Raw genomic sequence first — 12,032 nt, 5'->3', positions numbered from 1 at the left:
AGATATGGAATATATGTTGAGGCACATGAAGAACAAGTAGGTGATCTGAGACAGACAGCATGGCTTCACCAAAGGCAAATCATGCTTCACCAATCATCCTATGATGGAGTAATGATATCAGAGTAGACTATTCAGTGGATAATGAATTGGTTGGAATGTAGCAGCCAGAGGGCTTTGGTAAATGGTTCTGTGTCCAGGTGGAGGCTAGTGATGAATGGTGCCCCACAGGGGTCTGTCTTGGAACCCGTTGGAATCTTTATCAGTGACATAGATGATGGGATTGAGTGCATGCCCAGCAAGTTTGATGATGATACCAAGCTGTGTGATGCAGTTGACACAACAGAAGGAAGGACCAGAAGTGGCTTGAAAAGTGGGCCCATGTGAACATAATTACATTCAACAAGCCTGAGTGCAAGGTTTTGCACTTTGATCATGGCAATCCCTGATATTTATACTGACTGGGAGAAGAACACTTTGAGAGTAGCTGTGCTGAGAAAGACATAGGGGTCCTGGTAGATGAAAGATTTAACATGAGCCAACAGTGTGCACTTGCAGACAGAAAGGCCAACAGTATCCCGGGCTGCATCAACAGAAGGGGACCAGCAGGAAGAGGGAGGAGATTGTCCCTTTTTACTCTGCCCTTGTGAGGCCCCATCTGGAGTACTGCGTCCAGGTCTGGGACCCTCAGGACAAGAAGGACATCAAGTTGGAGGAGCAGGTCCAAGGGAAGGCCACAGAGATGTTCAGAGGGCTGGAGCACCACTCCTACAAAGACAGACTGAAGGAGCTGGGCTCGTTCAGCATGGAGAAGTCAGGGGAAACCTCAACGCGGCATTCCAGTACTTAAAGAGAGCTTATAAAAAGGAGGGAAATCAACTTTTTACGTGGGCAGATAGCAATAGGACAAGGAGGGGGGAGGAAGGGTTGAACTAAGAGGGAAGATTTGGATTAGATGTCGAAGACATTTTTCACTGTGACAACAGTGAGGTGCTGGAACACGCTGCCCAGAAAAGCTATGGATGTCCCTTTCCTGGAGGTGTTCAAGAAACATGCAGATATGGCATTAAAGGACATTGGTTAGTGGGCATGGTGATGATGGGTTGGCAGTTGGACTAGATGATCTCAGTGGCCTTTTCCAACCTTAACGACTTTATAATTCTAGGAGAACCCCAAGCTCCCCCCCCCATGCCTGCCCTGAGCTATTGGGCGACGCCCAGCGAGCAGGAGCCTGAAAAGGCGCCAACACACAAACCCCACCCTCCCTGAGCCTGGCGCCGAGAAGACAGCGCATGCGTCCTGCTCAGCCGCCTGCACCGCTCCGCCCCCGTCTCGCTCGGAGCCAATCAGAGCGCCGAACGCTGTGTGGCGGATGTGGGTTGTTGTCGGGATCGCGGTGCTATGGCTGCTGGCTCCGCTGTGCTGCTGACGCGGGCTCTGGAGGCGCTGGGTGAGGGGACTGGAGCTGAGGGGAAGTAGGGAAGAGCCCAGCCCCGGGTCTGTGGGTTAGCGGGAAGGCCAGCTGGGGGTTCCTTGTTCTTGGTGGGTCGCGCCGATGAGAGCCTGTTCCTCAGGTAGCGGTGCGGCCTGTTTCCGAGGGGCTCTGGGGAGACTGATACTCCTCCAGCGGCTTACGGGGGGTCCCTGCTGCCCGGAGGAGGTCCGGACAGGGTCCCTCTCTCGGCTGCGGTGAGCAGAGCTCGGGGGCAGCAGCTCGTTGCTGCTGGTCCTCAGTGCCCGAGGGCAGCCCTGGGCCCGGCTTTCTGGGAAGTTTTTGCAGAAGGGGACTTTTTGTTTGACTGTAGGACTGACAAACTGTGCATTTGCATAGGCTCTGCTTGGGTTTCGGAGGTATCTGTTATTCCCATTCCTGATCTGTTAATATAATAAAGGATGAAGTCTGTTAAATAAAGCTCTGCTCTTGAGGTAAATAAAACCATGCAAGCCTATGACTTCTACAAAGATGACTTATTGCTAATAAAGCTCAAAGGACTTGCTTCTGGTCACTACTGTTTGTGTTTTTCAGATGTTGGTGGTGCAGCAGATAAGATTAATTTGATACCTCAAGACTTCTTTGCAGAACTAGTAAGTAGAACAGTAAGGGGGATATGGAAGGGCTTCAGGCACACAGATTTCAGCAAACCTCCTTCAGCTCGCTGCTTTCTGTATGTTGCAAAGTGGAGCTTATGTATGTATGATGTAGGTTTACATTAAATAGACCAGTCCTACCAGAGCAGAGTGATGGCTAAAAGTTTGTTTTCATTACTGAAGATACTTAAGGTTTTGGTTTTGTTTGTTGTCTTAATGAGATATAGAGCTCGATAGTCCAGAAAAAAATTCAGCTTCTCTGTGTCATAAAGCATTGTGCACTTGAAGAAGACAGCTATTCATTAGTATGAAAATGGCATGTTAAGAAACAAAATGTGAGGTAATACCGAAAAGTTCTGAATTAGTTGATTTTTCTTGGGTTTGATTTTGATTTCAGTTGCTTACATGACCTTATTCTTCATTTTCCATTTAAAACCTCATCCTGTTGTCCATTTTTATGTCAACCAGTTTTTGTTGCTGTTGTAATCTCCAAGTATTAAAACGACTGTTTACAAGGGTGGATAGTGATAGAACAAGGGGGACTGGAATGGTTTTAAACTGAGACAGGGGCGGTCTAGGTTAGATAGTAGGAGGAAGTTTTTCACTCAGAGGGTGGTGATGCACTGGAACAGGTTGCCCAAGGAGGCTGTGGATGTCCCATCCCTGGAAGCATTCAAGGCCAGGCTGGATGTGGCTCTGGGCAGCCTGGTCTGGTGGTTGGTGACCCTGCACATAGCAAAGGGGTTGAAACTACATGATCACGGTGGGCCTTTTCAACTCAGGCCATTCAATGATTTTTTTCAGACTTGCTCATCTAGTTAATTAAAGCATGCTTTGAAAATATTTTCAAATTTATTTTCTTTGCAGTGTGAGCAGATAATTCAACATCTTAACCATAAGATCCCAGGTGTAAATACAGTTGAACTGTGTCAGGTAAGTTTGGATATTAGCACTTAAAAGCAAGCGTAATAGTGGTATGTATTGTGATATATGCATTCTGCAGGTCAAATTATTTGTGTGTGTATATGTATGTATTTATAAAAAAATTTTTAAACTCAGAAGTTGATATCACTTAATTATTTGATCATCCTGTCTTTAGAGACTGCAGACATCTGGGATTGAAGTTAATGTTGGTGACGTGGCAAAAATAACTAACACTGTGTCCTTTTTGTTTAGGTAAGCACACAATAATTTATATTTTCTTTATCTTCCTTTTTTTTTTTTTTTTTTTTTCCCCCTTCAAATAAACCTAATAGCAATGTTACAACATAACATCCAAAGCATGTATGAAATAAAATGATTTGGGAAAAGGGCTTAGTTTGTGTTCATAAGGTTAAAAAAGCGTAGTACCTACATACATAGACTCAGTAACTACAAAAATAGAGAGGCAATTGTTCTTCTTAGAACCTGTCTGTAAGCTTTGGAACCAGAGTGCTTTTCCCTCTTTTTTTTTTTTTTTTTTTCTCTCTTGATGTTTTCATGGGAGTTAATTGAGTAGTGCTTTTTGCGGCCTTTCCTCTAGACTCACTGCCTTTTCATTTGGGAGTTTATTGCATCATTTGACTCCTGTTAGTGCAAATTATACCATTGCCTGGAGGTCCTTAAATACCTCTTGGTGTTTCTTAAATTGCTTCTCCTAAATGTTTAATTAAACTGCTACATTTCAAAGTTAATAATACTGGTTAATAGTCTTAAATTCTTGGAGAATTAAACAGATATGTGTTGTTTGGATTTTCCTATAGCACAGCAGCCAGGAACAATCTCTCTACGGAGGAGCTCATCGCTGCCTTGGGCAGCACAGTCAACACGCTGCCTAAACATGCGATACAGGTTATTCGTCATGTATGGAATGAGCAGGGCAAATCTGTTGATGTGTCAGAAGATAAAGGAAATATGACCACAGTGGGCCAGGTAACTACACAATACAGTGCATGTGAACTAATGATTTTTCAGAATTGGCAGTGCTTCACTGTGCCTGTTGTATTGTCAAGCACAAAGCAGTGCCTTGATTGCCCAGAAGTTTGCTGGCTGTTTGTTGCCGGATTTTTGACAAGAGAAATATGTACAATAAAGGACATTGAAATCCTGTCTCATATTTTTGCTTGAATGATAAATATACATTTCATAGTGCTGTTAGGGAAGGTGAGTGACAGTATGGCAGACAATAGTACTAGCTAATTATGTAAATGTTATTTGAATTATTCTTTAGAGTTGATAGCATCAGCACTTGAATTCATTATTCTTTGTCTCCCTTAAGTTTAAGCTTTATTTTAAAGATAACTTCTGTCAATTTCCAGCATTTCTTTTATTTGTTGAAAAAATAAGTGTTCATATGCATTTTGAGATTTTTCTTAACACCAACAGTTAAGAGTATAAAATTAGAAAAAATAATGAGGAAAAAGAAGTCTTTGTTTGAAGCTGGATAGTAAGCTTCTGAAAGCTCACCTTATTTCTTTGTTAAATATTTCTACCTGTCATGAAAGGGTAAAAATGATAACTTATTCAGTCTGAAATGTGTTTACAATATTCTTTATATGGAACAGTTACTTATAGTTTCATTTTTTTCAGTTATTGCTTCTGTGAAATTTTTGTGTACTCAGCTTTTTCTCATGTTTCCATTTGATTTAGAGGCTTCTAAAGAGAACATGTCAAACACACAAATGATATACAAGCCAGGTGAACTCTGTGACTTAAGCTTCTATTCCTAGAACTTCTTGAATATTGTCAGTATTTTACAAAGTGAAACAGACGAAGTGAAATAAATGATCATTTTTCTTTCCACAACTAAAGGGAACAGGAGATCAGAATAATATCTGACTGTGTGTGTTCATTTCCTATTTGGGTATGCTGCGAATGTCCTATATTGTCTATCAAAACATCTGTCCAAAACTATAGCAACAGTAGGCTAGATTTCTTTAGTACTTTTTCCAATAACTTTTTTCTCTGCAGTTTGTAGATATTAAATGGAAACTGGGAGTTGCAATGAGCTCTGACACCTGCAGGTCTCTGAAGTATCCGTATGTTACAGTGACACTAAAAGTAGCAGACCCCTCAGGACAAATAACCAACAAATGTTTTGAAATGACAGTCCCACAGTTCAAGGTCTGTAATCCTCTGTCATCCCTTTTCATGTGATTCAGTCTTTTTGGTGACAAAGTTGTGAAAAAGCAAATGCGTACTTCATATACAGTTGTGATGCTTGCTAATATGGAAATCGAAAGACTGAACACTAAATAATTGTTTAAAGTACTGAAGATAACTACCTATTTTGTGACATTTAATTCTGTACCGCCTAGCCTGAAATGTTAATTCAGCAGCAGTTTGTTCTCTTACACTTAGCAGAAAAGGCAGATCTAAAAGTGTCCTCAATTCCATCCCTCTGCCTTACCAAAAATGGTGACTATTCTGATTCTGTGAAATTGCTAACCTCAGGTTAAGTCCTGGCAGTTGGACAGAAGAGAATTTAAGGAAGGTATTATGAATTCTTGAGTGTTCTGAAATCTTGTATTCCGTCTGGTTGAAACCTACTTCACAGTTTGCTGTTCAGCTGATATGAGAAAGGGATGCTTGCTCTGTGTGAGAAATATGGATTATTTCAACTGGGAATAGAAGTGTTTGCCTGAGAAGTATTTAGGTTTTGTTATGTTTTTTTTTCTTTTGAGGTTTAGCAGTTATTTCGAGTGTTTTCCCATAGCATCATCTCCTATCAATAAGCACAGCCATACAAATAATTAATCATACGTACGACTGAATAGTTAATGCATCCAGATGGCAACCATCTCACAAAAAGAAATGTTCAAACTTCCAGTTCAACATGCAGATTGTAATTGGAGAAAGAAGGAATGTGAGAAACGTAAAGTGATTTTGCCTAATGTGATAGTTTGCAGTTAAGTTTAGGCTTTTCTTTGTGCAACTGAAATTTATATTCTTGCTTTTCAGAACTTCTTCAGGCAGTTCAAGGAAATGGCAGCTATTCTTGAAACAGTTTGAACAGAACTGTTCTTGATACTGAAATTTCTGAGAGATTTGTATCAGGTAAACTTTATGTCCTGTGCAGAACAAATACATGCCTTGCTGAACAATGGCAGTATCCTTATCCTTTTGGTGGGTATTTGTCACAGTCATCCTTACATTGCTGTGAAGTTTTCTTCGCTTCTGAAAACTTGAAGCCAATTCTGTTTATAAAAGTGGTCAGCTTTGTTTATCCTGATAAACAAAAGATCAGGCTCTGTACAGAAAAATGTCACAGTAGGCTTTTTACTCTCTGAGAGTGAAAAACTACATTTAAGAAACTACACATTTAGCTCCAGAGTACAGAAAGATGTGAAAATGTTAATTTGACTGAGAAAATACTAAGAGAAGCGTAAATCCCACATTAAAGTTTCGTCTGTAAAATTGAGATGTGGTTGGAATCAATAGTAATATTAACTGTATGGAGTATATGAAATTACACGTGGCAAGCATACAATTATTCTTGAAGAATAGCAATGTCAAGTAGTTAGTTGCAGGTATTTGCACACCAGGCTTTCAGTTTTCTTTTAAATGGAATATGCACTTGTTCTAATGGCTTGACTATTTTGAATACTTATTTCTCACCACCCAGACTTCTGAAAATTAAATTTCCCTGGAAACCTACTTTTTTCTCCGAAATGAAGCCTGGAGATTAATTTTAAATATAGGAAGAAAGTTGAAATTAATTCCAGAGCATTTTAATGTGTTTTTTCCTTTGTATTTAATCCAGCTCTAATCTGTGGCACTCTGCTTGATGTTCTTCGTACCAGCCTGATTTCTGATTAAATTAAAATATTGATGTGGCTGCCTCACTCTGTGCTCTGAACTAGATAAACTGGGAAGAGGCTTAAAAGTTCAGGCTAGTGCATTAGTCATACACATCAGAGAAATGACTATACTGAAAGTCAACAAGTGTTTGGCAGGAGTCTGGTGGACTGCGTTGCTTTCTCACGCAGATGTCCTAACCAGAAAAATTTTGACTTTAATTCTGAAGGTGAATGGGGACGTTTTCAAAGGGAGAGTGATAAATGGCAGTATGCTTGCATTTCATTTTTTCTTCTGTTTAACCTTTAGAACTAGAAGTATAGCAGGGTCTTTAAAAAATACTACTGTTGCATTTCAAGACTTGCTGGTAATGTAGTAAGGCAGATAAATCTGAAGAGAGACAATTCACGCTGATAAGCTGCTGGAATTTATGCCGTGGCTTCAGACTAAGAAGCAGTGTTGTTGGGATGGATCTTTACATAAGAACATCTGCCTTTCTAATGCACATAAATAGTTTATTTTCTTAGAAGCTGGCTGAACATCAGTGATGCGAGTTTTGCCCACTTTTGTCTCATGAAAATGGACTGCAACACAGAGCAGACTGCAGTCTTCCTATAGAGATACACTCCCACTCTGTAAGCATTATGCATAGTACATAAAAACAATACTTGGAGTTACTTAGATCTCAAATAAATGAAACGTTGTCTTTAACAAAAGACAGTAGAAGCTTTGGCCATCAATCCTTCCTCTGTGCTGCAGAAGTCAAAGGTATTTGCTTCATGTCTGGGGAGAGCAGAATGTTGTTCTGTTGACTGTGTCAGTAGAGTGCCACAGGATGGCAAACTGGAAGTCTTATCCTCAGACCTTTTCCCTTATCAGATTACAAGGTTTGAATGTGGTGCAAAAAATCATCTCTGTGTTTGGAAAACTGATACGAGCAGCTGATATTTTTCATTGTTTACTTTTTTTTTTTTTTTAAGTTGAAATGTAGGGCTTCTGTAGCCAGAAAATATTGTCGTGCCGTGGCCTAGTGAATTAATTGGTTTTAATCACTGTAAGAATTCCAGAACTTTTTGTTGTTGGTGGTGGTTTTATTTTGTAAAGCTAGAGCATTACAAGTACTTCCATTTGTTCTAGTGCATTTAAGTTTTTCAGATAGCTGGAAATATTTGTGCCTTCTCTAGAACTGGATGGAAGATTTCGTTAATAATGTCTTAGCTTCTAGAAACAGCAGTTTAGTACATTCTGAAAGATAATGAGGAAAAGTTCAGTTGTCATTCTTGTTTGGCCCATAACCAAGGGGAAAAAAAAACAAAAAACAAAAAACAAAAACACAAGCTTCTGAAGAGTGTAACTGTTATGTTTTTTCAAATTATATGTTCCAGATGTACTAATGAATGTTTTTGAAGCATCACTGCACTCTTATCAAGTTGGAGGGCTGGGTGGAAATTGCCTAGGCATGTGCGATACACCAGCACAACTGTCTGAGAATTTTGAGGTGTTTATGGACACCTAGGAGATGTGATTAAAAGCTGGCTCTGTACTCAAACTTGGAGGTTGGTCCTGATCAGTATCTGTAGGAATTCCTATACTGAGTAATGGAAGAACTACGTATTTTATTTTAAAAAACAAATACTTGGCAGGGTAGCAATATGAACGTGTTCAAACAAGCTCTTGAATTGTTTGTTGATATGTGCAGGAGCCAAATATTTTCAAAGAGAATCGGATGTTCCTGATGTGTTCCTAATTCTACTTGTTGACTGAGACAAAATTGTTTAACACAAATATTTTTGTAAGTTCACAAACATTCATTAAACATGGAGGTAACAAAAATAAAAGATGGTCTTTTTTTTTTTTTTTGCTACAAGACTACTGCATGGAAGTCTGTCTCTTAAATACTGAAGAAAGTCTGAATATATGAAGAAAGGTTGAGAGAACTGGGCTTGTTTAGCCTGGAAAAGAGAAGGCTCCAGGGAAACCTCATTGTGGCCTTCTAGTACTTGAAGGGAGCATATAAACAGCAGGGGGAATGACAGTTTATGAGGATGGATAGTGATAGGACAAGGGGGAATGGTTTTGAACAGGGAGGCTTAGGTTAGATATTAGGAGGAAGTTTTTCACTCAGAGGGTGGTGCAGTTGGCACATGTTGTCCAAGGAGGTTGTGGATGCCCCATCCCTGGAAGCATTCAAGGCCAGGCTGGATGTGGCTCTGGGCAGCCTGGTCTGGTGGTTGGTGACCCTGCACACAGCAGTGGGGCTGAAACTAGATGATCATTGTGGTCCTTTTCAATCCAGGCTTTATAATTCTATGATACTGCTGTGGGTAAATTTAAGGATCAGACCAGACTATACCTAAGCTTCTTTCCTTATTAAGTTAGGATGAGGTTCAGACAACTGCAGTCATTCTGTCAGAAAGTGGTAATGTTGCTGACAGTTATGTGCAGGCTGTAAGGAATATTTGTATCAATTACAGCTAGACAAGTGCTATATGCGTTGCATGCAAGTGGGTTTCTTTCCTTATGTGTATTTAGGACACAAATGTGCAGTTTTTCTTTTCAACAATTGCCCAGAACAGGGTAAGAAGAAGGAAAATGGAGAGAAGAAAGGGTATTACCCAGTAAACAAAACCAGGGGAGGGACTAATGAAGGAATCTCCTGGCAACTCTGTTGCTCTGCTCTCTGGCAGCTCTGTCTTCAGTGTGTGTGGCACTTTTTTTTCCCGCGTTATTTTCAAACACACCAGTCCCTTTGTTATTTAGTATACGAATGAAAAAAGGCTCACAGAAAGAATACATAAATGACTCCAGTCATTTCTGTGTACTACTGCTGCATATATTTAGCTACAGGTCATGGCCAATGGAAAAACTGTCTCTAAGTCACTTAGTTTTTGCTTCCAGTGAATTGTGCTGCCTTTCTTTAACCGTGTTTCAGAAGTATTTTCACAGTGAACAAGGTTACTTACCTTACCCACCCCCCCCACTTATTACTATTAATTTTTTTTACTGTATTTGTATCCCAGGAGTTATGCTAGCCTTGACTCACTAAAAATAAAATAGAGAGATGCTCTTGTGGAGAGAAAGAACTGTTTCTTCTTTTTGTTTGCTCTCTTCCTTAGCATACGAGTGCTTTATTACCCTCTTACTGTGAGTACAATGAGAGGGCAGTTTCCAGCACTTTACAGAAAATAGGATTATTCTGCTTAGTCTTTATGAGTACCAGAACATCATAAAAAAAATTGAGTCATTTAATCTACCTGCAAAAAAATGCCCCATCTTTTGAGAAGTACTGTAGCAGCTGAGGAACTTAAGGTTCAACAGCCCCTATCCTATCCAATACTCTGTGGTTGACTTTTTCCCTTTTTCTTCTGTAGTAGGCACTAATTTTACAAATATCGTACGACTCCTGGTGGCACTGCTAGCTTAATGGACCCTTACTTTGTTTAGGAATTTGGCTCTATGCAGGTCGGTGTATGATGTTCAAAGTGCCTAGAGCTGGGTTTAGTGTTCATGGTATGTTGCTTCATTGCTCCTTTCCTAATGCCTGTAGAGGAGGCTCAATCACTTCATAAATTACTGAATTTGTCACTGTGGACTTTAGTTCAAATGTTTGCTTCTACCACACGGCACTGTCGATACATATTTATCCACCTTTTCTCATAGCACTGGAGTTGTGCATGGGACTAGTGGGATGATGGTTGGCATTTTGGTATGCCCAGTTCTGGATTTTTGGGAGGACTTTGACTGTCATAGAGACTTTCTTGGAGGAAGGAGGAAAAGCGACCTGCCATTTTAACTGAGTTTCTGATACATGTTTCTACTCAGGATCTTGTGTTATTGAGAAAGTAATAAAGCTGAGGCTGCTGATGATCTTCTTAGAGATGGCCGATTGTGTTTCTTCTTCTTTGCCCCAATTTTCTGCAGTGTCAGATCACATTTCATCTGACTTAACTGTGAGAACTGAACAGTTCTGTGCTTTTGTCCATTATGTGTAGGTGCCAGCTTCCAAATGTTGTTAGTGTTTACGTTACAAAATATGTTTATAAGTTGGGTATTTCTGTTTCAGTTTTGTACTTCACATACTTTAAAACAGTAACCTTAATATGTGTGTAATACAAAGGGAGAATTCTATTACTTGATGTAATGCATGTCTATTATACAGTGGTTTTTTTTTAAGATGAAATTGTCATAGCATTGGTCACAAGGTGGCACTGCTACATAGAGTCTTAGAAGACAGTAATCCTTTGGGAGTGTAACTGACAAGGGGGTAAGGATTTCTTGTTCTCTACTTATAATGTAAACTACATACTCATTTTGTTATAACTTCCATGCTACTTTTTGCATTTTATGGAAATACTGTAACTTTTCTGTTAATTAACAACAACAACAAAAATTCCATCAACACAAAGAAAAATCAGCTTCTTACTAATAACAGAATTACGTTCCATAGCTTCTGTATTTGCAGTAGCTCAAGACAGTAGTTTTTAATTCTACATTATACTTCCGCATTATGACTTGCTCTTCAAATAGCATCATGTTTTTACTGAGATCTATTACAGTTTCATTTTTTTTTCCTGTATATATGTTTCTCAGATTTTTCTACATCAGTATCTTGTTCACAGAACAATCACTGGCATTTTTCTATTCAAAGTTGTCACGCTTTTTAACAACCCTAACATCGTTCCTCCATATTTTGTTATGTAGCTTTTCAGTGTTTTTATGCCATTTTCCTTACTAATATGCTTCTTAGCCATGCAGGTGTTTGTATTGCTTAATTCCACTTCTGAATTACTTCTGAATCTGAAAGGTAATGTTCTGATGTTTCTGCCACTACTGAATTTGGTAGCAATTTTTCTGGTTTGCTAAAGGGCCAGAATTTCAGCATTCCTGGTGTCCAAGGTGGCTTAAAGGTATGTTTTTAAGAAAAAAAAAATTCACCTGAGAGCTAGGCCACATTAAAACAAAGTGAGCTTTTCTCTTCCTAACTGGCAAGCAGTAGATGCTGTAGCCATGCATGAAATTTGAGAGAGGTGTTTAGAAGTTTACATTTGAAATGAGAAATGGAATTGTCTCACCTGAATTACTGGTGTGCAATACTGTTCTCACAGTTGAGAATGTGGGAAGAGGGGAGATGCTCAGCAGTTGACAGAGTCAAGACAACAGATGTCGATTTA

The 12,032-nt window shown here is 39.5% G+C and overlaps 1 protein-coding gene across 1 annotated transcript; it reads left to right on the top strand.

The window, feature by feature from the left end:
• Positions 1–1,395: 1,395 nt before the first annotated feature.
• On the top strand, positions 1,396–6,075 carry COMMD6 (COMM domain containing 6; the record flags this gene model as incomplete). The annotated part of the gene is made up of 7 exons (XM_079537271.1): positions 1,396–1,447; positions 2,024–2,082; positions 2,953–3,018; positions 3,185–3,261; positions 3,828–3,996; positions 5,035–5,187; positions 6,025–6,075. The coding sequence occupies exons 1-7, from the start codon at positions 1,399–1,401 to the stop codon at positions 6,073–6,075; spliced, it is 624 nt and encodes a 207-aa protein (XP_079393397.1). The 5' UTR covers positions 1,396–1,398.
• Positions 6,076–12,032: the final 5,957 nt, after the last annotated feature.

The sequence above is a fragment of the Tetrao urogallus genome (assembly GCF_951394365.1).
Source record: "Tetrao urogallus genome assembly, chromosome: 1".
In the NCBI taxonomy this organism is placed as follows: domain Eukaryota; kingdom Metazoa; phylum Chordata; class Aves; order Galliformes; family Phasianidae; genus Tetrao; species Tetrao urogallus.
The sequence above is the reverse complement of the archived record's forward strand: the minus strand, read 5'-3'. Positions and strand labels throughout refer to the sequence as shown.